General features: G+C 37.4%; 1 protein-coding gene and 1 long non-coding RNA gene across 4 annotated transcripts; one reads left to right on the forward strand and one right to left on the reverse strand.

Annotated features, from left to right (window-relative positions):
* LOC121411234 (kelch-like protein 2) lies at positions 1-27,029 on the reverse strand. 2 transcript variants are annotated; one of them, XM_041603838.1, is made up of 2 exons: positions 26,313-27,029; positions 1-4,043 (listed from the first exon to the last, which is right to left on the reverse strand). In XM_041603838.1, exon 2 carries the CDS (start codon positions 3,932-3,934, stop codon positions 1,823-1,825), a length of 2,112 nt encoding a protein of 703 aa, XP_041459772.1. In that variant the 5' UTR covers positions 3,935-4,043; positions 26,313-27,029; the 3' UTR covers positions 1-1,822. The 2 variants fall into 2 exon arrangements, with proteins under 2 accessions (XP_041459772.1, XP_041459773.1); XM_041603839.1 differs by lacking the exon at positions 26,313-27,029 and adding an exon at positions 6,228-7,722.
* Positions 13,955-20,737, forward strand: LOC121411235. 2 transcript variants are annotated; one of them, XR_005969441.1, is made up of 5 exons: positions 14,294-14,308; positions 15,569-15,743; positions 16,381-16,537; positions 18,271-18,396; positions 19,928-20,737. It is a non-coding gene; the product is annotated as an uncharacterized LOC121411235 (long non-coding RNA). The 2 variants fall into 2 exon arrangements; XR_005969440.1 differs by having other exon boundaries at positions 13,955-15,743.
* Positions 27,030-27,369: the final 340 nt, after the last annotated feature.

The raw sequence follows: 27,369 nt of genomic DNA on the forward strand, positions 1-27,369 counted from the left end.
ATTTTTAGAGTTGCGATTGATTGCAACTCTTTCTGCAACGGGTCCCTGGTGACACGACATTTGCTCCGGTCTTTAATATCTCAAAGGCCCGATCTCAGATCGGGTTAGAGTTGGGAATGTACTAGAGTTTTTGTTTCAGAATAATGTAGTTACGGAAGTTAGGTTTTATGTTTGGCTTAACGTGTAGATTTTCCAACAGAGATATTGTCGTCGGAGCAAATGTCATGGAACCTCCAAGCTACCGTCCTGTAACGAAAACTGTCCATCATTGTCTAGGAAACCACGAGATATTTGGTACACGGGTGCACGAATGTGTAGCAGATAACGACCACTGAAAATACCACCATCTTAATTCATTGGATCGTACATTGTATCTATAATAGGCCCATCTCTGTACCTTATATCCTTTACACTGGGAGCACCTTTAAAAAAGTTTCCCTTTCTGAAAGGTGCAATTCAGGTGCACAGTCGGATCTTTAAAGTTGCTTCCATTGTGACCAATAATTGGAAATTGAGCAAAGCTGAACCTATTCTTATTAGAGTGTAGCTGTGCACAATTTGTAAATCCTGATGATCCATTTCAAGTTACAGAAATTGACTTCGTATCATCTATCAAAGGCATCATAATAATGAGATTCAATTACAATTGCTCTAGCATATACCTATTCAGCCAAACAATTATAAATTTACAGTAGTAATTTTTTGTGGAAATTATTTAGGCCGATATTACAAGCGTTTAACCATGTTATAATTGATTTGCTTTACTATAAAAACGCTGGCTAAAGATGCATGGAAATATTTGACAGTGGAAATGCATGGTATATATAACACAGATATGATGAACCTGTTTTCTTTTAGCGTTAACGATATCTCTACACAGGGGCTGTCAACTCTTTTGCGCCTATTCACTAATTCCTCGACAGACTCATATGATTTTTTCAGTCAAGGTATATTTTTGGATCTTCTTAATCGTATCCTTCATGATCCATATAAAGTCACAAATCATTGCAATAGTACATCAAGGGCACGTTTACATATGGTAATAAGGCCGACTGTGTGTTCTTTCTATTGGGCCATAAGTTTACATGTTCAAGAGTCTGTAACTTGTTGATAGACGCAAAATGACGTACAGATCTGGTAAAATATCGTTAATGGTTTTAAAAGACATATTAACTGTATATAAACAGCTACTCAATAAAAAGCGCAAATAACAGTAAAACATGAATTTCTCCCTATAAATGAACGACAAAAGTCATGCAAGTAAAAATGTTTTAAGAATTGATGTTTTAGAACCACTAATTTGTGTTTATGAATTTCTCTTGTTTCTACAATCATACTACTAGGGTGAGTTGATCATTTACTTCAACGGAAATAGAATGAATGATAACTCTCAGGGTTGTGAAAAACTGGAAACAAGGTATGTATAAATTAATCTCTGTATTTCAAAAGTATTCACGATTAATAAATGACGACGATTTTTGCCCTCCGCTTGCGAACACGACCACAACTTCACAAAGATGAATAAATATTCAATAATTGAAACATCACAATAATTTCCTACGGCCACATAAAATTTCATTCTCTTATGTTTAGACATTATCAGAGTTACAATTCTCGGATGAATCGCTTTTAAAATAGCTTCATATCTTGGGGCTTATTAATCGAAATAAGGAATACGATAGACCATCATCTTATTCCCATTTACCGAGAATATTGCAATTGAATAACTTAAAGTATCATGCAATAATCGTGATTAATTTTGCAATGTTATCGTTTGCCCAAGAAGATGTGGTCAGGAGAGTCAGTCCTGTTTTGGTCTTTACTATTCACTATCCTTAGACATTCTGGCGACGAGACACGAGAATGGCGCAACTAAAGGTGGCCATTTGCCCTTGTCTTCGATCCACTCTGTTGCACTAGATTCAAGCTTCCAGACCTTCGCCTCACAATCCTCAAGTCCATTTTCTCCGCCGAAAATGTATATAGTGCCACCTAATACTGCCGTGACAAAGGACATCCTTCCTTCTGGGAGCTCTGGTCCGAAACGCCACTCGTTATTCTCAGGGTTGTAGATTTCGACCGACTTAAGCATATTCTCTGGCCCTACCTCACCCATCGCAACGCTACCTCCAATAACGTATATTTCTCGATTCGTCACGGCGACGCTAGCGCAAGTACGCGGGAGGATCATGTTGGCAACCGTTTCCCAGCTATCAAGCCGCGGATTGTAGCAAAACAAAGAATCGAGAACTGTATCTTCAGACTCTCCACCGACACAGTACAACCGACCACCAACTGCAACAGCTTTATGGCCGAACCTAACAACCTGCGGCATGGATGATATCTGCTTCCAGATGTTGGTGGCAGGATTGTAACATTCAACGCTAGAAAGAGCATCGTCACCATCACAGCCACCGACAGCATAGATGAGACCATCCAATACCGACAAGCTAAAATTACAACGGCCGACATTCATCGCGGCTCGCGGTAACCATTTCTTTTCAAAATGATCAAAGAGAAATAGACCGCTTCTGCGATTGGAATATAAACGTCGGCCGCTATATTCTGTTGGCTGTTTCGAAAGGGTAAATATGTTATTTTCCCCTGTTATGACACATTCTGCATCGTCCATCAGTTCGGGTAAAGCCTTGACGCGGTAGGTTGTGGGTTGGTTGATATCGCTTAGCATCTCACTCGTATTGGTAAGGAAGACGAACATATCTGCAAATGGCATTCCCTTTCTTGCGGTTGTGTTTACCTTCGTCATGTCAAGATCTTGGCGACGATCCCGTAGAACGTGATATTGTAAAGCGCTGTCGATGATCTGTTGACAACCCTTGTTATGTGACACAATGCGATCGCGTTCGACGACATCATGAATGTAGTATGGGCTGATAAGTCCAAATCGGATGTGAGATACAACATCTGCGAGGTCTGCTCTACGCGCGTCTGGATCGTGCTTGGCCCAAGCCATCACGCTTTCGTAAACCACCTCCTCGTTGTCTACATTCAACTCATCTTTGGAAATGATATCGATAACCTTATCTTTTCCTAATGTGACAAACTCTTCCTCTTTACACACTTCGACAAAGTTATCCATTACCACAGTTTTCGCCAGTTCCTCGAGCTTTTCGCAGTTGTGTGCGACAGCAAAAAAGTAGATACCAATTGCGTTGGACACCGTGATATGTTTCTCAAGAAACCGTGCACAAGCGTCGCGTAATGTTGGCATCTGGAACATATTGACTGCTAGCATGAGTCCTTGTACGTTGTCTTCATTAATCTCTATTTGCGATGTATAAGCATAGTCGAGGATAAGTCGCATTGAGGGTGCGTCTATTCCAATTAAACGGATCTTACTCTGTCTGCTCTCCGCCAGATTTGTCGTAAACATGGCGTTAAAATACGGACTACTCGCGGCAAGCACGCATTTATGACAAGGAAATTCCTCATCGTCAACGATCAATGTCACGTCCACCAAGGAACCTTGCTCGTACAATGACTTGAGTCCGTGTACTACCTCAGATACATGCTTATTGTCCTCGAATTTGTACTTGTCTGGAAAGTTATCCAATGAATCTTGCGGTTCGAGCTTAGCACGTAGCTTTGTTTTGCTCCCCTGACGTTCGATGATTGCCTGTTGCTTGTCACCAACTACCTCTATACCTGCGATTATCGAAGAAAGAGCAACAGTGTGCGAACCCGACGAAGAGCCTGAGCCGGTTCCATAGCTGGACGAAGTCCTGGATGAACTACTGTACGGTGATGTAGATGATGTCGTCGAAGAATATGAGCTGCCAGAACCACTTGACGTTGAAGATGGAGTTGAACTAGCACCAGAGATGCTCCGACGGTCTCGGACCCTATAGGAGTAGGAGTATTCGTCACCACCACCAAGCAAGGATGCAGACGTCTCCATGGCAGCTATTGTCATGTTACGTCTGCGCCGGGCTGGGGTCCCTATCGTGAGAGCGTTGTTGGTGTAACCAATAGAGAATAGTTGCTATCTGATTCAAGTGATGAAAGAGATGAACACTTGGTATCTGTCAATGAATGAAACAGAGATAAAGAGGGTAAATGAGCCTTATCGTGCATGTGTTACCGTTTATAGGAAAATAACAGGTACATGTATCATGCTTATGTACCTTTGATTTTTTTTCTAAATGTATACTCATGCTTTTTAATTTCATTTGAATTTTCATTTCCTTTTATTTTAGATTGGCAATCTTCAGAGTGTGACGTGCAAATTGATTGAGATGAGACTTCGCTAATGAAAGTACTGCGCTGAACTTAGGTAAATCGCAATTAAAGCTTAAGGACGTCTAATAATGCGGTATATTCAAACATCTCTCTGAAAGTATACATCTACATGATAAATTTGATTGGCCAAAACAGCAGGTGATACAAATTTTTCGTTGTACTCTCTGGTATCCAGGTGAGCAAAATGTAATATTGGATGATTTTTTTTAGTTTTGTTTTTTTTTGTTAATTTCGTTTTGTTTGTTTGTTTTCAAGCATATTTTATTTGAAATAGTGATTTTCATCGTACCAATTGAAACATTTATCTGGTGCAGTATTATTACCCTATAAAGTGCCGAATCATAGTTTACATAAAGCAAATCATGATATATATTTTAAGGTAACGACATGATCAAGAAGGTTGTCTTTATCTTAATGGAGCATAAATGGCTCAAATAAAGAATACGTGTTTTTTACAATGAATATAGAGGAAAGGTAACATAATTTGCTACTTTTAGGATTTAGTTAGTGACAAAGTACAAATAATTGCAAGAAACACATATTAAGACCAACACATAATAGATGAAACTATAATTAGATCGATACAAGCGGCGGTTGAAACTGAGATGCTATTAAAGAACAAAATAAAAAATACACGATAATCCTTGTGTCCTTGGAAGGTTTTTGCACACTTTTTACGTATATGATTTAAGAAAAACTGCTGAATTCCAGTGCCGAATAAGTACTTGTAAGGGTTTGGTTTTGACCATATGCCAATGTCAGTAGGACACGCATAAAATGCAAAGGCGTACAGGATATGTTGATTAATTAGATTGTTCTCAATTGCCCAAGGATATTTCACTCAGTTGCATTTATTTGTGTGTGAGGATACCGTCTCCCTGCAATAGCTTTTATAAGAATTCGTGACATATTGAGATCTCATATTCACGGTAATGGACAAATTTTGTTTTTTAAGTTAATCAAGAATTCCCAGCAAAAAGGAGAATTACATTCCGTGTTCAGACGTAACTGTTCAGGTATATGGTAATGAAGGTATCAAGGACAAACTACGATGTAAACACCATGAAATAAAAGAACAGGGTTGGAGTCACTGTTGGCCAGTATCGGGCCCTATTGCTTGTTGCATTGTACTCTAATCAAATTTTGATTTGAAAACAATAACAAAGATTGGAATAGTCATAGCCTTTGCTTTTCCAAGAAAAAAAGAACTTATTCCTAATGCACAGCATGTCGATACGCCTCGAAATTTGACAGAAAAAAGGGTAAGTCGCATTTGTTGACATGTTATTTACACATTCATGACATCCGTCACGCCCCGACCTCCCATTACTCTGTCTATGGCCGTATAATCATTGATAGGAAACCACGTACAAACCGAAAAGGGATATAATTGGTATCATAAAGCGACCCAAAGAGAGGGGATGTTTGATGTACACCAAAATTGAATGACACACGAGGGAGGAATTCGTAAGTAGATGCATACCGATGGGTTGTATTAAAAAAAAGAGAAAGTGAAACAAAAATTCACATCGCTGCATTGCATACACACACACCCAAATACACACACCTCACTCACTTAACAAGCAAGTGTCATAATCTTTACACATATCGCAACATCAACAATCTTAATACAAATAATGCATTAATCAATAATCACTCAATTTTGTTCCCCTTACTAGAGAGCGATTTTGAGAAAATATTGTTATAATAATAAGGCATGAGACGAGTTTTGCTTGGGCTTCCTTAAAAAAAGTAACTTTCATTTCACATGTTTTATTCATTTATGAGTCATGGATTACGGCAAATTGATGTCAACTCTATTGTAAATCAAATTTTCTTACTTTTAAATTGTATATACAATACCAAACTTCCCCGGCAAGCCATTGCTGATGTCAAACTTATAAAGAGAGATTTTAAAGAAAATACTGTTTGCCTTAATTAAACTGAAAAACACTCAAAAAGCCTACTCGTTGCATCTATCCATTGTGACGTCAAAGGTTTTCGTCATTGCGGTGTAGGTGTGGTTTTTAATAACAGAGATTCTGAATCTGAAGATGATTGAGTTGTCATCTTTGATGATAATGATCCTGACGATGACTTCGTTGACGACACAACCACTATCGTGATTATGGCCGCCGTGATAATGAGAACGAGAACCGTAATGAACAAGGCAATACGACGGTTCTGTCGATTACTACAATCCACCATTTTGAATGTTTAAGGTCGCGGGGCTCCTTTGAAACAAGACCTTTGATGTCATCAAGTTTTACGAATGATAATCGAGAAGGAGTGACTGGCGATTCTTAGTTGGCATAAACTCAAATGAAATCAAACATCATAAATACATGTGTCGTCATCCTATGGCTCCATTAAATAAAAGAATCAGTCTCAAATATAAGTGTGAGTGACGAAAGTGAAAATAAGCGTAAGGAATTCAAGAGGTCGAAGTGATGAATGTTCCTGCAACGAACGGCGGTAAGAAAACAGAATCTGCAAAATCGCCAAGCCCTTGACGGTACCTCATCTAATACCGTGACTGAGATGACTTTGGTATGGCGGGCCTGTATCTGGTAATTTTGTCACGCTGTGTTGCATTCACCAATATTTCATACCAAAATATCCGTGTGTTTGACAGGCACGGTCCTGTGATTGAACCAACATGCGCCTGTCGCAGTCGATTATCGCAACGCTAATCGTGACCTTAACTGCCGGGAGTTTTCAAAGAGGGACAAACCAAGAGGCGCGTTTATATCATAAAGAAACCCGGTTATGATGAACAGTCACAGCCCTATAGCTGTCGTAGCCGTCAGGGATATGTCAAAGGGATATCAGATGAAAACGCTGAGGATGGAGGATAACATTTGAGTTGCCTTTTCACTCCGAACTAATAACATGCACTCGTTCCTCATAGGAGAGAGAAAAGAGAAATGGAATTTGCTGTTTAAAAAATGACATCAATCATCATTCGATGGTCTTGGTGATATGGGCGTGCAGTAGGCCTTTTTGAGGGGTTAGAATTAGCAGATGTCAATATGAAGATGTAGAAACTATACAAAATATAGAAGTTATCTCCGTAACCTTCGTATTGCCACAGTTCAGCACACAACTTTTATATCACAAAAAGAAATCAGCGGTATACAAGTACGCTAACAATCACTCGTTTGTAACAAACTTAGATAGCATCTCATCAAGATGGTCGTTGAGTTTGGCACATTCCGTGTGTAATTGGACGTGGCAGAGTCCCATAGCTACTTCTAAGCTCCGCTGAGGTAAAGAGAGTGAGTAAAACGCATTCCGAAAGTTGAGGGCTGGTAGCGGCATGCTGCTGGGCATGCATACTAATGCATTCTGCTGGATGTGGTATATTAATGGGAGCAATATAATGCGCAAGAGAGTCGCAGGGAGATTTGGAGAATGAAGCCATGTATGGAAAGAGAAAATTGAGGGACTGGATGAAAGTTCTCCTCCTCGAAAAATACTTTTAAGTACAATAGTGTCATGTTTTTTATTTTAGTTTTGTGGATGTCATGATTTTGCTCGTGTTCATCACTCACATCAAATGAATCAAACATAGTCACATATCATTACCCTACCAGTAACTTTACTCACTTCCATATTTTTTACTCAGCAAAACAGAAGAAGGAAACCAAAAATCCAAAAGCGCTTGTAATGAAATCAGATACCATGTAGTGTAAAATTTATGTTCGAAAATCTATGCTCCAGGGTGTTATCGGGACTCCGCTTTCTTCATCAAAGCTAAAAGCAATGGTGTAAGATTTGATTTATTACTTTTTCAGATCATGACTTGTGATCCTTGAAATCCTGAAACAGCTTACAATACATCAAAAATGATAATCGATATCGTTATCGATTGGTTTATGAATGTCATTTCACATGCCTACAACCATGGACCTGTAGTAATTAAATTTATTGGGAGCATTAAAGCTATAATATATAAAAGAAATAATTAAGAAATTATTTTACGAATCCGAAAAAAATTACGTTGAATATTAGTTTATAATCACAGGGTGCTAAATGTCCTTTATCTTATTATCTTAGAAGAAGGGATATCATTTTGCTTGCCGGCGGGGGGGGGGATGGGGTGCGGTAAAAACCGACAAGAAGACTAAATGTTTAAAATCACTTTGCATAATAATGGATGATACACCGTAATTTATACATTTACATCTCCAACCTTCCGCTTCATCTCTTCATTCAGCAATTAGAAACCGTTTCATTCTCGTTTTGAATGTGGGTTTTTTTAAGCAAGTAAATGTTACTTGTTTAATGATAAAAAAATTATCAGGTCATCAATTCAAAGATTTTTTAAAAATCCTTCCGTTCTCTTTCAAACAGCGCCCGGAAATTAGGACGTCTTATTTCATAATAGGCTTGTCCATTCCTTCAACCCCTAAATTCTTCAATTTTCTATACCCACCCCTGTAATTGAGATGACCATGTCTTATTGTATCCTAATCCGAGACGGGTCTTGAGCCGCCATTGATACAGAGATCCCGTTTAACACATGCTCAGGTAATTATCACGCGAGGAGAGACATAGGAACGCCTGCAGCGCATGACATTTACAGACGACTTTTATGTTCGCGTTAGTTCGCACATGTATTCATGCAGTTTTGATACTTCTCAATTCTTTGACTGCAGCTATCCTTAAATTATATTATTTTTCTATTAATCCTCTGTACATGTATAACTGGGTGATATTGACGTAAAAAATGTGGTAGTACTTTCTTTACAATTAATATTTGTTAAAAATTTCAAGGAATTTTCAAATGGATTCCAATGGACTATATGTTCAAATTGGCACCGTAAAAAAGAAATGAAAGCTTGCACCTTTCTGACCTGAATGATTAAAAATTGCACCATATTCTGAAGGTTCTGTAGGCATGATAGGGCCACAAGGTTGATATCATGGGTAAAGAGACCTCAGTGTAATAATGGATTTCACCTATTAAGTTTCAAATGTGAACCTATTTTCTTAAAGTACATGGAAAACGGCGAAGTTGGCCTCTTGAGTTAGGGATCTGTTTTTTGTACGATGTCACCTTCCAAATCGCTGGATTTGCATTTTCGTCTTGATGATATATACCATGGAATATATTACAATAGCCATGGCGATGTGATGCTTTTACGAAAGTCATCCCCAATTTATTTTTAAAGAATGACCATAACACAATAATATTTCATTTTTTATGGCTATATGATCATGCTAAGTACAATATTCCATTCTCAGTGAATGAATAATTTAACGTTGATTCTTTTTAAGACAGTGCCATTCTGTTTAAGGGAGTGGTTCCCATCGATACCCAACATGCCCAACGAGACCATCAGCACGCCCGTCAGCAAGATAAACTATACACTTGGCGCCGCACAGTGGTACCGAATATCATACGTTGATCTCATATGAGTCATACAATAATATATATTCACATGTGGCGGTAAGGGTATTGCTCAGTGGTGAAGATAAGGGGTTCCTTCAGTTGGGATGATGAGTTACGTAATCGAAAGAGCATAAGATCATACAAACATTTGGTTGAAAGCATATTTTGGTGCATCATTGGTAAAGATCCAGTCTAAAAGAGACTTGCTTTGTGACAACGTGCCAAGGTTCGATGGTAATTACCAAATTGGCAGAAATTTGATTATCGGTAGTAAGATTTACGATGTAGTGAAACTGTGAGTGATATGAAACGGCCCTGGTTGTAAATTTGTGCCTTTGTGCCTCTCTCTTCATCCTACTTTGTTCCTTCTCTGTCTTCCGCATTTTCCGATTTCACTTTCAGGGTTGGTCGCTTTGGTCCCTATGGCGCAACCCCTGATAAGTATTAATGTTAATGGAAGTTTGTATATCATTCCACTAAAATTAATGAAACATGATCAAACAATGTCCATCCCTCAGAACTGGAACTACCTAATAAAGATATGCGTACAAAGCTAAGATGGTATATAGTTTGAGGTACAGTATAGGACAGGATGCAGTTATTTTTCTAGAGGTCTACATCCCTTAGAATGTTGGCCTGAATATTGCTGATATGACGTTTATCGTGGTCTCCACAGGGGCCGCGGGGGTGGGGGTGGTTTCAGCCTTTTTTCCAAAACCATGTACAAAAACGAAAAAATGACCATATTATGATTGCGATTTTTTGCATGGTCACCCCCCCCCCCACTTTGAAAACCGTTCCGCTGCCCCTGCTCCATATTTTGAAGGTTATTGTTACATCAGCTGACGATTTCATCGATGTCACCATATAATCACGGGCGGAAAGAGATTTATACGACGTGACAGGCTGTTGACTGCTGTGAAACAGAATGATGAACCCCAATTTATCTATCAGTCATTGAGATTAAAACACGCTTCGTGGGTAATCCTTTCAATGAGAGTTAATTTCGTAGAAGGTAAAACCTATAGAGCTAAGAGTCTTTTAAAGCAGTTCCGTTATCTGCTCTAACAGAAAAGGTTGTTAGAGTTTTATAGGAGCCACTTATATTAGCATTAAAATTCTTGTTTCAAGGTCCCCCCTCCCCCCACCCGAGCAATCAGCATCGATAATAGATTTCAATACAGTAATCGTTCCTTATGAACGATAAAGAATTTGCTTAATTGAGGGTACTCCACTGCAAAAAGTTTTATATCTTGCTCTTGCTTTAGAAGACGTGGTCAATGTTATCTAAAGCAGATATGAAACTATCACTGTCGCATGGTAACAAAATTTAAATTTAACCTTGGTGACACGCATACACTCTGGTTTGTCTGAGTAGGCTGCAATCCAATAGACGAAGCACAGACCGAATATCTTAGGAATGTCACATGAGAGCCATTGGTATGTACGGGTTTGGTCCAGGCCAAATTGTAATTAGACACGGTAAAGCTTGGCACTGCTATATCCATTGCTATACCAAACGAGATCCAATACTGATGCATGCACGAGTTTCAAGGGGCCTACAATTTCTTGTATAGTATTATGAAGGACAGAAAGGCTATGCATTTTTGTTTAAACTATGCATGCTTATAGATTTGTAGAAAAAGTTAACACACATCAATAATATTTACTGTCCTTGAAGAATTTTAAAAAAGAAAATCTGTCAGTGTGTGCAAGGCCCAACTCTTGGACTGGCTATAAAAACAACAATAATGGCCAAAGTAAAAGACCATGACTGTATACTTGAATGAAAATAAACAAACTCAACTTTGAACACAGGTTGTTGTTTTTTTTTTTTTTTTGGGGGGGGCATATAAGCCATTGAGTTGCAGAATTACTGTGCACGTCAAAGAGATGTGGGATGTGAAATTACGAACCCTTTTAAGTATAAACTATTCTGAAGGATTTTTGCAGGAAGGGGATCCTTTATCAAGGAATAATAACAATATGAATATATACAGTTTCGCATACTAAATTCATATTAAATACTATTAAGAATTGTTACATATCACTAAGTTATTTTTTATTGTTTAATGTTGCATGAAATGAATACCTTAAAAAAAACACACAACGTAATTTTCGCTACGCATATAACAGTCTCAATCTGTTATAGCAATGTTAGAAGTGTACCAGTAATAACATAGATTTTCGAGTGAAAAGTCAAGTTTAATAAAAATGAATCAAGATGGATATAATTCAGGTTTTGTTACAATAATACAATAACCACACTATATTTTTACGATAAAATGACCATCAAAAATAAATCTAATGGATTTGGGCAATTTCAGAGAAATACTGGCTAGTGTCAGCCCTCTTCCTTTTTATCTTCTTTCGTCGATTGATATATCAACCCTAAAATTTGAAACGTATCCTTTTTAAATAAGCGAATAAAAATGGATAATGTATGTTTGATGTATGAACGAGCTCAAGTGTCAGGCAGAGTATATCGATAATGATCGACCCGGTCTATTTTGTCTCCATATCTCCCTGTAATAATTTTTTGAAATCCATGTTAGGTCAACGAGGTCAGTGGTTCGTGATCATCTTGCCACCCTGACAGCTGAATTTTAATTGAATATTAAGATGGTGAATACGGAAAGGACTAAAGACACTCCTATGTTGTGGAGAGGTCGTATGATCATGCGGGGCAATCTATCTCTACATCTTTGACAATGAGAACGAGATGAAAGTATCAAAATTTAGATCCAAGAAATGCATGCAAATAACAAAGGCCAAAACGTGATAAAACCCGTATAGACATCACAGAATATGACGAAGAAGTTCCATACCTTTAGTGACACGTATTAATCTAAATGACTCAATAAACTGCTCATATTTAAGTAAACATTTTGTCACAATTATTAGTCCAACATATTTTATACATGCACATTTGGTAACAGTGAATCCCAATCGACTCAGATTATAAATATCTAGGATATTGTTATAGAAATTGTCCAAAGGGTTAGGGGCATACACGTCGATGTCCGAAAAAATTAATATGAATTGTCATTGCTATTTACATCCAACTCGATTACCTGAAACTTTCTAGTTTGAATTTTACCAAAATGAAGATGGGCTGACTTTTGATTTGCAGCCAAGATTCTTTCTATAAATAGGCGAGTTATTCGAAACAGCTAGAGCTCAGGGCTTACCTTACATACGTCAGAAGAGAAGGCTGAAGTTGGTTAGGGCCTTGCTGTCCCTATTAACCAATTGCCATAATTCTTTATGTAAACAATAGGCAATTTGGGGGTAGGGGAACTGATAGCTCCTAAATAAAACAGGACGATTTGACTTCCTATTTTATTTTTTTAACAAAAGGGAGGGAAAGTCTTTTAAACACGTTTTCTCATGATTTGATAATAAGGGGCAAACCTAATGAGGAAAAATGATAAAGGTTGTAAGGACGAACAAAAATCAGTGGATTAAAAATATCTATATGATATTATCAGTCAACGTGTCTTCCAGCTATGCTATATAATAGTCACACAGTCATGCCCTTGCGAGATTCGTGTGGGGGCGAGTGTCTGTGTGTATTCACTAATACCGAGAAAAGGGAGCGCAGAACAAAAAAGGCATAGAGATAGTGATAAAGCAAAGCTACAAAGAGAGAGATGGGGAGGGGGAGAGCTCGTAAAAAATCTGCATAGCAGTCAAATTAGTTTGGTTGAAACCACTCATCTTTGTTTTCAGAATTGAATTCATTATTCTACATAACTATAGGAAAGCTATATACAACTTACAGAAAACAAGACTTGTGTTACATTTTCTTCTTCTATAAACACAGAACAACTAGAGATGTGAAACTTGTATTACATTCCTGTTTGTAAAGTTAATAAATTAACATAACTTTCGTAAACAAATTATTTCAATGTATTGATGGAAATCATTACCATTATATGAGTACACTGCCGCATGTTTTGATTAATTACATGGTAGAACAATTTGAACAATATGTTAGATTATATTTGTACATAGAATGTACCATGTATCATGCGATGTGAAATGCCTATATAAAACTTATTATAAACATAAATCCTTTTTTCAATATAGGATTGGAAGGGGCATGTGCTGCCAGAGTTAAAATGGCAACATAGGCCTAAATGGCTCTGATAGTGCACGCACTGGTCAGCGTGATTGTTGAAACTCGAAATAGAATACCAAGTTAAATACGCCAATGCAATCAAATGCCTGTGCTTTCAAGACATATTACTTTGCTATTGGTGTTCAACAAATAACAGTAATGCTGCACAGTAAAAACGCTGTACAAAATATCGCTGTATAAGAGGTGCTGTATAATTTTTTGAACAGCACATGTTTAAGCTTTGATAAATATCGGTATAAAACACGGCGAATTGACCTGTTTAAGGTCCGTAGACAGAAGGCTTGAACAGGGGGTTGTACAAGATACCGGCACATGTAAAGCGCATGCGTACGCGTGCGCAGTGCTATGCTAGTGGTCGGAAGATGGCGTTGAGTATGTTCGACTCGGAGACTGCTGCAGTGCACTGGAAAAATCGTGTTTAATCTCCGTTTTAGAAAATGAAAGATTTGGGGTGACAAACCTGCTTCAGGAGTGGGACTTCCCACATTTAGTTCCAATCTTTAGAGGTAAATTCAGTGCTTGATTTCGAGTGAATGTTCATGAATAATCTCAAAAGTCAATGCATTGTTACCGTTGTTGCAGTGGTTTTATTGTGTGTGCATGTACGTGTGTATTTCTATATGATGGTCGCCAAGTCAGAAATATATAGGCCTATGATTTTATTGGAAAAACCTCGGCTCGGCCGGCAGTCATTTTGAGATTGAAAAAAAAATGGTGCCCCAGTCTGCGCACCCATTCACTTTTGCACGTGATTTGGAGATTTTGATGAGAAAGGCTGCATTTTGAGGCTGTCATAGGGTTATTTTTCCACCTTTGTGATCTGAGTCGGATTTTGCAATAAATATCTGTCTATGCATTAGATGTGTAAAGTTTGCATTGCGTATCTTATAGATTCTACTAGAATTGCGCAGATACGCATGTGCGCAGACTATGGTACCTTGAGCGAAGTTCGTGCAGGATCCACTCGTACTCCACTTAATTACCACTAGGGCCTACACCATGCTCCACTTACACGAACTTCGAGACCATGAACTCGATCTGATATTCTGAGTGACAAAAGGTGGGATTTTATGGGGGTGAAATATGAAATTCATGCAACATCACGATCTTTACACAAAGTTTCACTTCTTTCCATGCTTCTATTAGTATTAGTCTCAAAATTGGTGATTTGAATTATAGCCTACATGAACTGTGATGAAGATCCTCACACATAAATAATTCACTGCCGATGATCGCATGCGGATGCGATATATGCGCGAGGTACCGGGTCCGGTACAAGCTCGGACCGGGCCGTCCTCAAGCACATAGCCTACGTGTAATGTAGGCCTGGCTAGATCTATTTCTAGTCAACTTTATTCAATTTTGTACGTCTACATATGTGTATGTTAAACCCCATTAAAATCTAGGTCTATACTATAGGTCCAAACCTAGATCTAAATCCTGGCCTAGCTTGGCCAATAGTCCCTTATTATTGGCCAGCCTAGCGAGGAAAGGCCTACATGCAAATAGCAACAGATCTAAATGTTACATTGTAATTGCAGATGTATGTACAGTTTGTGAATGATCAGAAACTAATTTTGAATCTGAGATACAGGAATTACATTTAGGTTGACTTCATGTAAATTCCCCACTGTGCAGTAGGGAATTTTTTATTGAGAATTTCTACAATTTATCCACTTATTCCATCAGTTCTCTATAGAATAGTCAGATAACTTGTGTAATAATTAATGTTACTATTCTTGATCTTTGATTCATGTTTATCACAGTTAAATGTTGCAGAAGATGAGCATGAAGTCACCTACTGGATGCAATATTACTCATCACCTGACAACATTGTTGTTAATGTGACGAACCTCGGTACTGAGATACGAGTTGACTATAGGAAACCCGCGACCAAGCACAGCAGAAATTCTTGACAAATATCTACAGCTTTTGGGAATGGTAAAATAACTTGATTACTTAGTGCAGTGGATTCGCATTATGAAAAAAAAAATTAATTTAATTGTTCGAAGTTGAACGAAGCATTTTTGGTTATGAATTTCCAAAATTATTCTCTTTCTTGCTTGAGAATATAGTGCAAGATCATAGGATCACTTACTCTGCCTCAGTGTTAAAAATTCAGTTGCATCTTAGTTGTCATAATTCTATGATTAGTGGAAAAGTTGTTCTGAAATCCGATTGGAAAGATTAAGTTACGTCTTCTTCCCATGAATGTCAATCTCTGGCGGGGGGATATTAATTTCCCCACCTAACTCCCCCCCCCCTCATTTTGCAAATACTAAGTATTTTCCTCCAGTGGTTAATTACTCTAATAGTGATCAATATTTTTAAAAATGTGATAAATGGTTAGTTAGAAAGGTCAATGTCAAAGCTCACTAGACTTTACTTGATTTGTGCAGTGTGTGCATGTGACCTAGGGTTTTTGTTACAAACATTGATAAGTTTTATTTTTTATTTAATGAGCAATATTTAGCATGACTTTAATTACAATGTACCGGTAATGTATGAAAACATGGTATTGCTGGTAATTGTATTATGTGTTATACAGCTTATATATAAATACTTATTTCATTTTCAGATTGATCAAGACTTTGATTTAACAATTGATGCAGCTCCTGGTGCCCTTTTCACAATGTGGCCAAAGTTGTCCAGGCAGACTTTGGAATTTGCGGAGAAGATTAATCCAGGGTATAGAAAGATCCTAGGGGCTGGAGTGGACCAGAAAATGACGCAGAGTAAGTTTTAGTCTTATAGTTATACTCAATTCAAACTTACAGTAGCAGTGCGAAGACTTTTACAAAGCTGCATCAATTAGCATTTAAACTGCAAAAGAGGATATTTCCTCTCCAGGTGTGTAAGAATAACAATGCTTACAATTTAAAGTGAAATCAGTGTTCTTATGTACACCGAATCCTGTCCAACATAATTAGTATAGTTAATGGACCTCATCGAAACAAGCAAGTGATGTTCTACAGTAACATACACCAATTCAGAGTAATGATTTCTGAAGAGGAAGTAACACAGACCCTTTTTTTTTACTATCGTGTTGCACAAGCCATTAAGAGAGATAATTGACTCTCAACATAATACCAGCTGAACACTGCGCACAGCATTATCAGCATTATTCACCATTATTGCATTATTGTGTAGGGGGGGGGGGGCACTCAGTATATAATGCATATTGGGTATGTGCAGCGGAGGTTACCCCCTTCTTACACTCAAATTTCCGTTCCAAGGCATAGCATTTTTAGCCTATTAAGAAAAAGAACAAAGAAAGCCACTCCAAGGCATATTATTTTCTTCTCGTGAAAAAGGAATCCGCTCCAAAACTTCGCATATTTTCTGTTATGCCGTTCCGATCGATCTGCTACAATGAGTCGTAATTTTGAAAAAGCAGCCGCTGCAATGAACGCTGTCTGACCATTGCCTCTGTGCTAGCGCACCCGCTGCCCATGCTGCCGGTCTAGCTGCATGCACGTATGCCTGTTCCATAGGGATGCATGAAGGCACTCACATGCAGGCGACTCGTTCCAAGGACCCCCGATTTCACAAACATTTGTAGTTCTGAAGCCCGTTCCGAGGACCCTCCTTTTTACAATTAGCCCACTCCAAGGCCCCCGTTTTTTGTCTCGCCCGCGGCACACCCCACCAATTTTTGGGTCGAGTGCCCCCCCCCCCCCCCCCCGGATTGTGTAGCAGTAATGCATTGCAGGAATTTCAAATGGGAACACTGACAAAACTTGAATAACTTTGTACTCAAGGCTTTTAATCAAACTTGGAGAGAAGCATGGTTATATGCAAATTTATTTCAATTTTACCAAACATGAGGGTCACCTCATGGGTCAGGCTGATGATGAGCATGGGTCAAAGTTAAGCCTATTAGGGCAAGTTTTGTATTACAGCTCATAACGTTTGATCCATGTACAGTGTATGCCCATTTTTTTTACCAAACTTGGATGGAAGATGTCCCCGGGGGAGTGGGGGGGGGGGGTTGAAGGTCACCTCCAGGTCAAATGTTACAGCAGAGGTTGAAGAACTTTTGGAGCTCATTGTTTGGATTTTGGTTTGTTTGTTTAAATTTCTATCATCACTCATAAATTGTTACCAATCTAAGAGAGATGATCTTCAGAGATTTGAAGGTCACCTCCAGTTCCAAGGTCACAGGCAGGGGTCAACAAGCCTTTTGAATATAAAATGATTTTGTTGTATATTAATGGGTGATACACATTTTGGCTGAAATCACCATGGTGAATCCCTTTATTACCTTCAATCCTTATCTCAATTATATACTTGTACCCATTCCACTTGTAAGATTGAATCTCACTTGCAGGCAAACACATTTAGTTTGAAATGCTGATATCTCCTCACCTTCATCTTTCTTTCCTATTTTCTTTGCTCCCATTCTTATTTTGTTTTCCCTTCCTTCACCGGTCACTTCTTTGCTCAAACCGTATTTTCATTTATACAGGTCAACAATGAAGAAAATTTGGCTTTCAGTACTTCCTGGGATTTTGATCGGCAGAACGAAAGGGGAATGAGGCAAATTAAATGTGCCGTACTTCAAAGTCTTGAATCTTTCATCAATCTCCAATTAGTAAGTATTGATTATCATCTTACTTTTTCAAAGTTTTTATTTATTTATTTATATATTTATTTATTTTTTGGCCAATTTAGGTTAAAGCTCTGATTTTCCTTAACAATATTAGAACGTTACTGTTGGCAATCTTTGAGAGCACTTAGGTTTGACTGTAGCGCATGCTCACTTGACCAAGGCAAGTGAAAATATCAAAGTGCTTAAGTTGCTTACCCAAAAAGGTAAAAAAAAAATTTAATGTGGGCAAGTAAAATTTTGACCCCAACATTGAAATCTGTTCAGGGCAGCTATCTGACTGTATTTGTTCTATCTAATAATCCTGATACTATCTCAATTCTGTAGCGCAAATCATAACAATGGAATAAGTTCACACAATGACTTAGTCAATACCTATTCTGCATGTATGTCATGGTTGTTGGATGTCTATGCAAAACTGCACATCTTGCGAAGACTTGAAATCTCCTTAAATGCAGTTCTCTAAACTCAGAAAAATACCTCCTATGGTTTTACCTCAATAATGTAATGAGATCAACGCTGATTCATGTTATTTATTTTGTGGGGGGGGGAGCAATAGAAGTCCTTCTTAAAGGGATGGTCCAGGCTGAAAATATTTATAGAGTAGAATTCACTGAGCCAACTGCCAAAAATTTCATCAAATTGGATAACAAAGTTATTGAATTTTAAAGTTTAGCAATATTTTGTGAAAATAGTCGTCATGAATATTCATTAAGTGGGCTAATGACGTCACATATCCACTTGTTCTTTTGTATTTTATTGTATGAAAATAGGTTTATTCAATTTTTTTCCTCCAAGAACTAGAAAAATTGGATTGACATTTCATTTAGTGCATTAGATATTGATTGCTGCAACTTATTTCATTATAAAGGAGACATACATTGTATTATTCACACAAGTATGAAATAATGAAAAAATATGGTTTTATGTAATAACATAAGAAAACAGAAATTGGAGATGTGACATCATCAGCCCACCTAATGAATATTCATGACGACTGTTTTCACAAAATATTGCTAAACTTCAATAACTTTATTATTTGTTATCCGATTTTGATGAAATTTTCGGCATTTTGTTCAGTGAATTCTACTGTATGTATTTAAGACATGAATATTTTCAGCTTTTGACCATCCCTTTGAAGATATTGGCTAACAATACCACAATTAAAAAATCTGAGCCGCATGATTTCCCATGCTGAAAATCGTAAGTTGACCAGATTCACTTGCCCATTTCATTATACATGATGGCCCAAAAAGAATAGAACAATTTAGATCTTTAATTTCAGTGATATAGCCAAAGTGTCATTGTATTGGATATTTCTTTTTTTTTGGTAGAATGATGTAATTTGATGTTTTGTGAACCCTTGTCATTATGATTTTCGAAATATCATGTATTTCCCACTCCTGTATTACCAACCCTGCTCTTAGTATGTAAGGTATAATACAGATTATCCAACTAGATGTCTGTGTGATTGGTCTTCTACCCCCTTCGATTCTTTGTTTTGCACTTTATTTAGGAAGGAGCATGAAGAAAAAGAAGATGAACAGGAATTGACAATGGCGCGTTCCATACCTGGGAGTGATTGCACAGTGGCACCCTTGGACCTAATTTCACCCTGACATCAAGTCTGTTTTAAGGAGAACCATGAGAGAAATTAATAAATTAAAGTTTGCCGAATATCAAAGAATAACAGAGTTATGAGGCTTCAAAGTTTTAAATTTGTGACATGACATGCGAGCAGCTCCCAATATGTCAATCATGTAATATAAATTCCATAAATTGCCATTTTTAATGGTTTTCATGATAATTAAATGGGTTTTTATCAGAAGCTTGTATGAAATAATGTTTCTGATAACATTGAATCCACAGGTAAAATCATTTTCCAATTTCCCTAGAAAAGGCACTTGTATAGAATTGATATCACATAAAATATGGGGAGCTGCTCGCATGTGAAGTCACAAATTTAAAACTTCATAACTCTTATTCTTGGTGGATTTTCACCAACTAACATGCAATGTCAGGATGAACCTTGCCTTTAAACCTTGTATTGGCAGCCTTTCATTGACATTTACATACAGTATTTTAGGTTTTGTGAGCAAGTATATGAAAAAGGTGCTAATTAACACCTACTTCCCCTTCTTAACCCTAACCAGGCCGGGGGGGGGGTTAAAACAACCTTCCCCCAACATTATCTGCGATCATTCCTCCGCGGGAGATTTGTTGACCCTGCCACTCTCAGAGTTTATACTAAGTCTCGCGCATCTTTTGAGACCAAATTTACGATGCCCAGGTACGTTGTCCCGAAATTATGCAACATTTCGTAAGTTCATGTCTGACCAAAAATTGTTCCAAAACGTGATTTCGTCCACAAAGTCAATACAAATTGAGTTTTCTCATCTTATTCATAAAGCTATGATTTTTACTTTAAACAGCAGAAGTCAATTGATTTTAGCATAATTATATGCTTCAAACAGGCTGTGCTATAATATAAATCTGGTGAAAAAAAGGTTGAAAAACAAAGAAATTCCTAAAACAATAAAATACATAAGAAATTGATTTCCAAACTGAAGTTTTTTTCAATTGCGATTGTTAAGAATGCTACAAAGAATATTTTTACCAAAAATTAGCATTCTGGGAGCTTTATGGTATGAAGTGAATTAGAGCAAAAAAATATGATTTACCCATAAATTAATTCATATAAAATAATATCATTATTTGGAAAATTTTACCATACAGCCTTGTAGATTACATCGCACACTACCAGCGTGCAAATTGCTCGCGTGATCGGCAGGGGGGGGGCACTTCCATTCACGAGTGGATACCATGCGCGACCATGGGGTCTCGAAAAGCACCCTAAACACGTAATTTCCATATTCGGAACATGCACCCCTTAACAAGTATTGGCGTGTGAAACCCTACCCTTAACAACTATTGGAAACAAAACGATACTCTTGGCAAATATTCCCTGAAATGAACCCCTAAACAAGTACAGGAATGTTTTATTGTTATGGGTCCTTCGGTTGTCTGCTTTACCTTAGTTGGTTTGGTACGACCCCATCTACTCTACGTGCAAATCGGACTCTAAACACGAAGTGTTAGGGCAAAAAGGACATCCTTTATGAAACATTTTTATTGTGTTTTATCGTCCCCGCAAATTTGACCCTAAACACGTGATTTTCCTAGCGAAATAGATACCCTTTTTTCATTATATTTGTGTTTTTTACACCATTATCACGTTACGTACGCAACGTGCCATGTCGTTAAAAAGACATCCTTTTTACCTGTTTTTTTAGGTCGCGCATGGTATCCACTCGTCAATGTAAGTGGCTCCCGGGGCACCCCCCCCCCCCCACAGAGCAGCCAAAAAAGCCTGGTCTAGTTGGGGTTAAGAGGAGTGCTCGTTTGTTATTCTATTGATCACATGTAAATATTTTTAGGTCAAATGGCATTTTTTATAACGGTTGGGTAATTTAAAGAGTTGTTTGAATAATTTCACCTTTTGGTGCAGAAGAACAGTTCTTGTTATCTTTGTTGTAAGAACTTTAAGTCCAGTACACATCATCTTTCCAGATTTCATGCAAATACAAGAAAGAATCTTCTAAGACTAAGGCATGTCTGAAACATTTAGATGACAATCTTTATTCCAACTTGTTGTGCCAGGATAAATTTGACTCATTTCGATACTTTCTCAATGCTAGTTATAATGTTCCATCGTTGAATTTATTTAAAGGTCAAGTCCACCTCAGAAAAATGTTGATTTGAATCAATAAAGAAAAATCAGACAAGCACAATGCTGAAAATTTCATCAAAATCAGATGTAAAATAGGAAAATTATGACACTTCAAAGTTTCGCTTATTTTCAACAAAATAGTTATATGAACGAGCCAGTAAAATCCAAATGAGAGAGTCGATGATTTCACTCACTATTTCTTTTTGTTTTTATTGTTTGAATTATACAATATGTCAATTTTTACAAATTTGGCAATTAGGACCTCCTTGCCTGAAGCACAAAATGTTAAAATAATGGAATTCCACGTGTTCAGGGAGGAATGAAACTTCATTTCACATGACAATGATGAGAAAATGAAATATTTCATATAATAAAAAACAAAAGAAATAGTGAGTGATGTCATCAACTCTCATTTGGATGCAACTAGCTCGTTCATATAACTATTTTGTTGAAACTTTAAAATGCCATAACTTTCTTATTTTACATCAGATTTTGTTGAAATTTTCAGTGTTATGCTTTTTGAATTTTTCTCTTTTTATTCAAATCAAGTTTTTGTTGGGGTGGACTTGTCCTTTAAATATTCTGCAACTGAACATTTGCTCAATGCATTAAAACCGAAGGATCTTTTGTACCATAATTGGATACCACCCTCTAATTTTTCATCCATTGCACACTTATTTCACTTTGGCCTGCAGTAATGCTGAGCTTGGGTCTGTAATAGGACATATATTTCATATTTGCTTTGCTCACATAGTATTCAGTGGCTACACCCTAAATAGACTGGGCTATTTCGACGCCTAAGAAGACGGGGAGGGGGGGGGCTAATTCAGCCCCCCCCCTACGATCTCCGCCGTGGATGGCGCGATCGAGACGAAAATTCGCACACGTGTTACCCATGGCATTATCACAAAAATTTTTTGACCGCGTCGCTCACCGACTCTTTACGTTCAAGTCTCGCGCAACTTTTGAGACCAAATTTCCGACCCCCGGATACGCGGTTCCGAAATAACGCATTTCGTAAGTGCTTGCAGACCCAAAATTTAACAAAAATATGAATTTGTGTACAAATCCAATGCAAATAGAGTTTTTAGGCAAATGTATCATTATTTTTCCTTTTACTGATTGAAATTTATCAATTCCATCTTATTTATGGTCCAAATAAGTCCCTGACAATTTCCAAAAAAATTGAGAAATACATAAGAAATTTAGAAAACAATAAAATACATAAAAAAATTAAATGTGATTTTGATTTTTTTTGTACATTTGATCAGATTCATATAAAGTGTCTGTGTACCCCAAATTTGCATTTTAGGGGCATTATTTAGTTAGTTAAAGCAAAATTTTTATTCTACGCATAAATTAGCATAATTAATTAGCAATGAGCTTGTTCGCAGTTTTGTAGATTATGCGACGGGTAACACTCGTACCAAGTTTTATTGCGATCGAGATCATAAGAGGGGCTGTATCAGACTATCAGCCCCCCCCCCCCGTCTTAGGCATCGAAATAGGTTGAAATAGATGTAATATTTATGAGTCTTGTTATTTGCAATGTTTCATGAAATTGTAATGACATTTTTGTCTAAAGTTATCATGCCAATATTCAATGTAATTTTCATTAATTTATGTATCAAATAGCTATTTGAAATATGAAAAAATGTGAATTCTTCACTGTTGCAAGTTAGTTATCATAGTACTTCTTAGATATAATGCCTGGATTGAGATTTTCTGCATACTTAAGATCACTACAAGGATCCCCATCTTTTTAGGATAATGTTAATCTTTCGCATTTGTGAAAGCACACAGGTGTCTGATTTTCTTGTAAAAAAAGCGGGGGGGAATAAAATAAATTACTGTTACTGAAACAAGTAATAAGAAAATTTCTGCTTTTTAAAAATATATATTGATAACAAGAGGGCAGCAAATACGTCAATGATAAGTTATGGACATTTCTTCATATTTTGTACACATTTCAAAATTTTCTACCTTTCCCTGTGCAGGATTGAATCTACTCGTCCGTGTTCCGATATAGTATGTCAGAGTCTTCCACAGTGTTACATAGTGATTTAAGTGATACCTTGTAAAAAAAAAGTTTTGGGAGTATTGCCTCCTATGTATGTAATGTAAAACATGCATACTTTACTGTGCAGGTGTGAAATGCAAGAATAAATATCTTGAATGAAACTGAAAGCATAAAAGTTTCTCCTTTGCCTTCTTCTTTGCCTCCTTCTTTTATACAACCGTTTTTGAACAGTTTTTTTTATACAACCATAGTTTATACAGGTGTACAAAATTTAATCAGTATTGCATAAAAATCTTTTTACAACCCGCTGTATAAAACCAAGTTTTAAACATAATTTGTATAAAAAATTTATACAACCTGCTGTTTAGATTTTGAACAACCGAGGGTTGTATAATTTTTAAACATTAGTTGTAAGGTTCATATAGTAAACAGCGGTTGTATAAAATTTTATACAGGTTGTATAATTTTGTTTTTTCTGTGTGTGAGAACATCATCAAAGACATTTACGCTATACCATATCTAATTCTGGCTAGCATAATTATGTTTTATGCTTACAAACCACTGCTTATTTTCGTTCAACTGGATTCAAAAAGAGAAATAGTAAGCATGGTTCTCTTTTGCCATACCAACATTGGGCATTTGTTTTAGGCATTTTTTATTTATCCAGTGTGATGAAAATTTTGCCAATTCTAAAGTAACTGGTGCTTATTTTTTAACCTCACTGGACAATGTGCTTCCCGCATTGGATAAAATACTGCCCGATATTGGTAGGACACATAATTACCCTCGTGCTAGTTAACAATTTGACCCTATATTTTACACTATACATAGTCATACAGGCTATACTATATATGTTATATATATACAATATACACTATATATTGTATATTTTATATAGTCCTACATGCAGGCCCTATTGATTTCCAATGTTTATCATCACGGTAATGGCTGCATGTAATATGATATTTGCAAAGTAAAAATTTATCCGGACAAGTATTAGCCACAAGTTAGCAAAAATGGCATACAGAGCTGAGGAGAATTTGATAAAGGAGTTTTCGAATCACTTTACCTCCAAATGACGTACCATCAACTGAGATACGACTGAAGTGAAGTAAAAATATTTCAAAAATCCGGAGGAAGGCAGGTCCGAAGCACTTCCTCGATCGGTATGATGTTGCAAATGATAAATATGATATTCCACAAAAAGTGCCACAATCCTTGTAGACTGTATAGAATGGTAGATAACATCCGGGATAAAAGGAAAAAAACATTCGTGGTAGGCCAAACAGGTGCTGTTGATTCCAAAAATATTTCCTACGGTCACCGGGGTACAGCAGCGATTAAGAGAATGGCGTTAACAGACGCTGAGAATCCCTGCCATGGTGGTGTGTTTAAGGTATTTCACTACAGGAGGTGATGCTAGACCAATTACCATGGGTATTATACACTGTAAACACGTCCTCGATGCTTTTCTACCATAAACATCAAAGTATTAGAAAAGGTAAGATCACTCACCATTCCCACTAAAAAGAATACCACCATTCTATCTCTTTTCTGGTTAACTTAGCCAGCAACAGTGTATATACCTTTGATGTTGCTATACTAGTTACTTCCAACGATTGTCTATGACAATTTCTGTTTGAAGTAGTAATTGTATGCCACCTCCCTTGGTTTGCGATCATTCTTCCTTACAATAAACTCCATTAAAGCCACATTTAATCGTAATGGAAATAAAAGTGTCCATGCCTTGTGCGCCTTTTCAGTGTGCTGCTTGGGTGTCGATTAGTCTGGACTCCCGGTTGATTACAAACATTGAATATTCATGATTAAAATTCAATTTTAGAGCAAAACTCTAAATTCGTGTCACTCACCATGCAACATAACCTTCTTCAAACTACATCAGTCTCATAATAGGAATATAATATACCCCTCCCATAATTTTAAATATAATTATTTTCTTATTCTATACTTTAAGAGGTTGTACATCATTAGAATGTGTACGGCATTTTGAAATTAGGAAGACCTATTACCCTTCCTGTCGCACCACCCACTTCCATTCAATTACGAAGAGTTGTATCTTGCTAAAGAAGAGCTGAATTTTCAGCAACTCGTGCTAATTAAATAGAAGATTGAAAATAAGATTCTACTCACAATGAAAGCCAGATGTGTTGAGTAGGCCGAGGCTTGGTATCTTCTGAAAAGAGAAAGTAGACCCTCATCTAAGGGGCGGCAGAAGCTGAGAAGGCTGAAGAGTAGGAGGAGATCCACTCAATTATCCTAAAGGTCATGGATGATAGAACCTTTTACGCAACCAGTCCAAACAAACTTCGTAACCAAGCAAGATGGGGGTACAACCCAACCGTCAACAACTTCCTAATTGCGCCTTCCCTGCCGCCTCCGCGCAGCTTGATAGCATAGGATCGTCAACAATTCCGACTCGAAATGTCTCACAGATATCACAAAGCCTCGGCATCGAATTGACGTGATCAGATGGAGGGTACGAACAATGGGGGAGTCAGAGAGGCAGTCCAGAATTTCCATCCAGTTTAGAGCACCAGAGCTAAGAATAGCCTCTTGGACTCAGCGATGCCTGTTGCGATCGAGTGGCTACACGGGGTTTGATGGGAGATGGAGCTTTAGGGTATAGTCCGGTGACGAAAAACGAGTTTGAGATAACGGTATGCAGACGCTTGTAGCTGCGTCTATAGGAATGAGAGCCTGGTGAGCCTTACAGTTTTGCCAAGCTGGGAACTTTACGTCAGCCTGCTGGTATTCGTGGGTCGGTTGGGTCAGGAGGTTGGCAGGGTGCAGAGAAGAAGAAACAACATCGACAAAAGTGATTCATTGGCCAAACTAATAGTGCACGCCAATCAGTCCATGTTGTCAAGATCAGAATCATCGACGCGAGTGTGACATTAGGCTTAGTCATGATAATACCCTGCTTCCTACTTGCAGATTTATTCTTAACGACAAAATGTCATCAGCCTCTACCTGATACTTGTTTAATTAAACATGGTTTTTCACACATACAAATATAGCTTTCTTGAGAAAATCGCCCTCATAACTTCATTTAAAAGTGTACAGTAAGCCTACTTTTATTTCTCAAAGTGCTGATAAAAACAATTATGTAAGATGACTTTGACCTATTAAAAGAAAACCAGAACTTTAGAGGGCCTTTCGAATAAAACATATTACTGCAATGAAAATT

The sequence above is a fragment of the Lytechinus variegatus genome, chromosome 3, assembly GCF_018143015.1.
Source record: "Lytechinus variegatus isolate NC3 chromosome 3, Lvar_3.0, whole genome shotgun sequence".
Taxonomy (NCBI): domain Eukaryota; kingdom Metazoa; phylum Echinodermata; class Echinoidea; order Temnopleuroida; family Toxopneustidae; genus Lytechinus; species Lytechinus variegatus.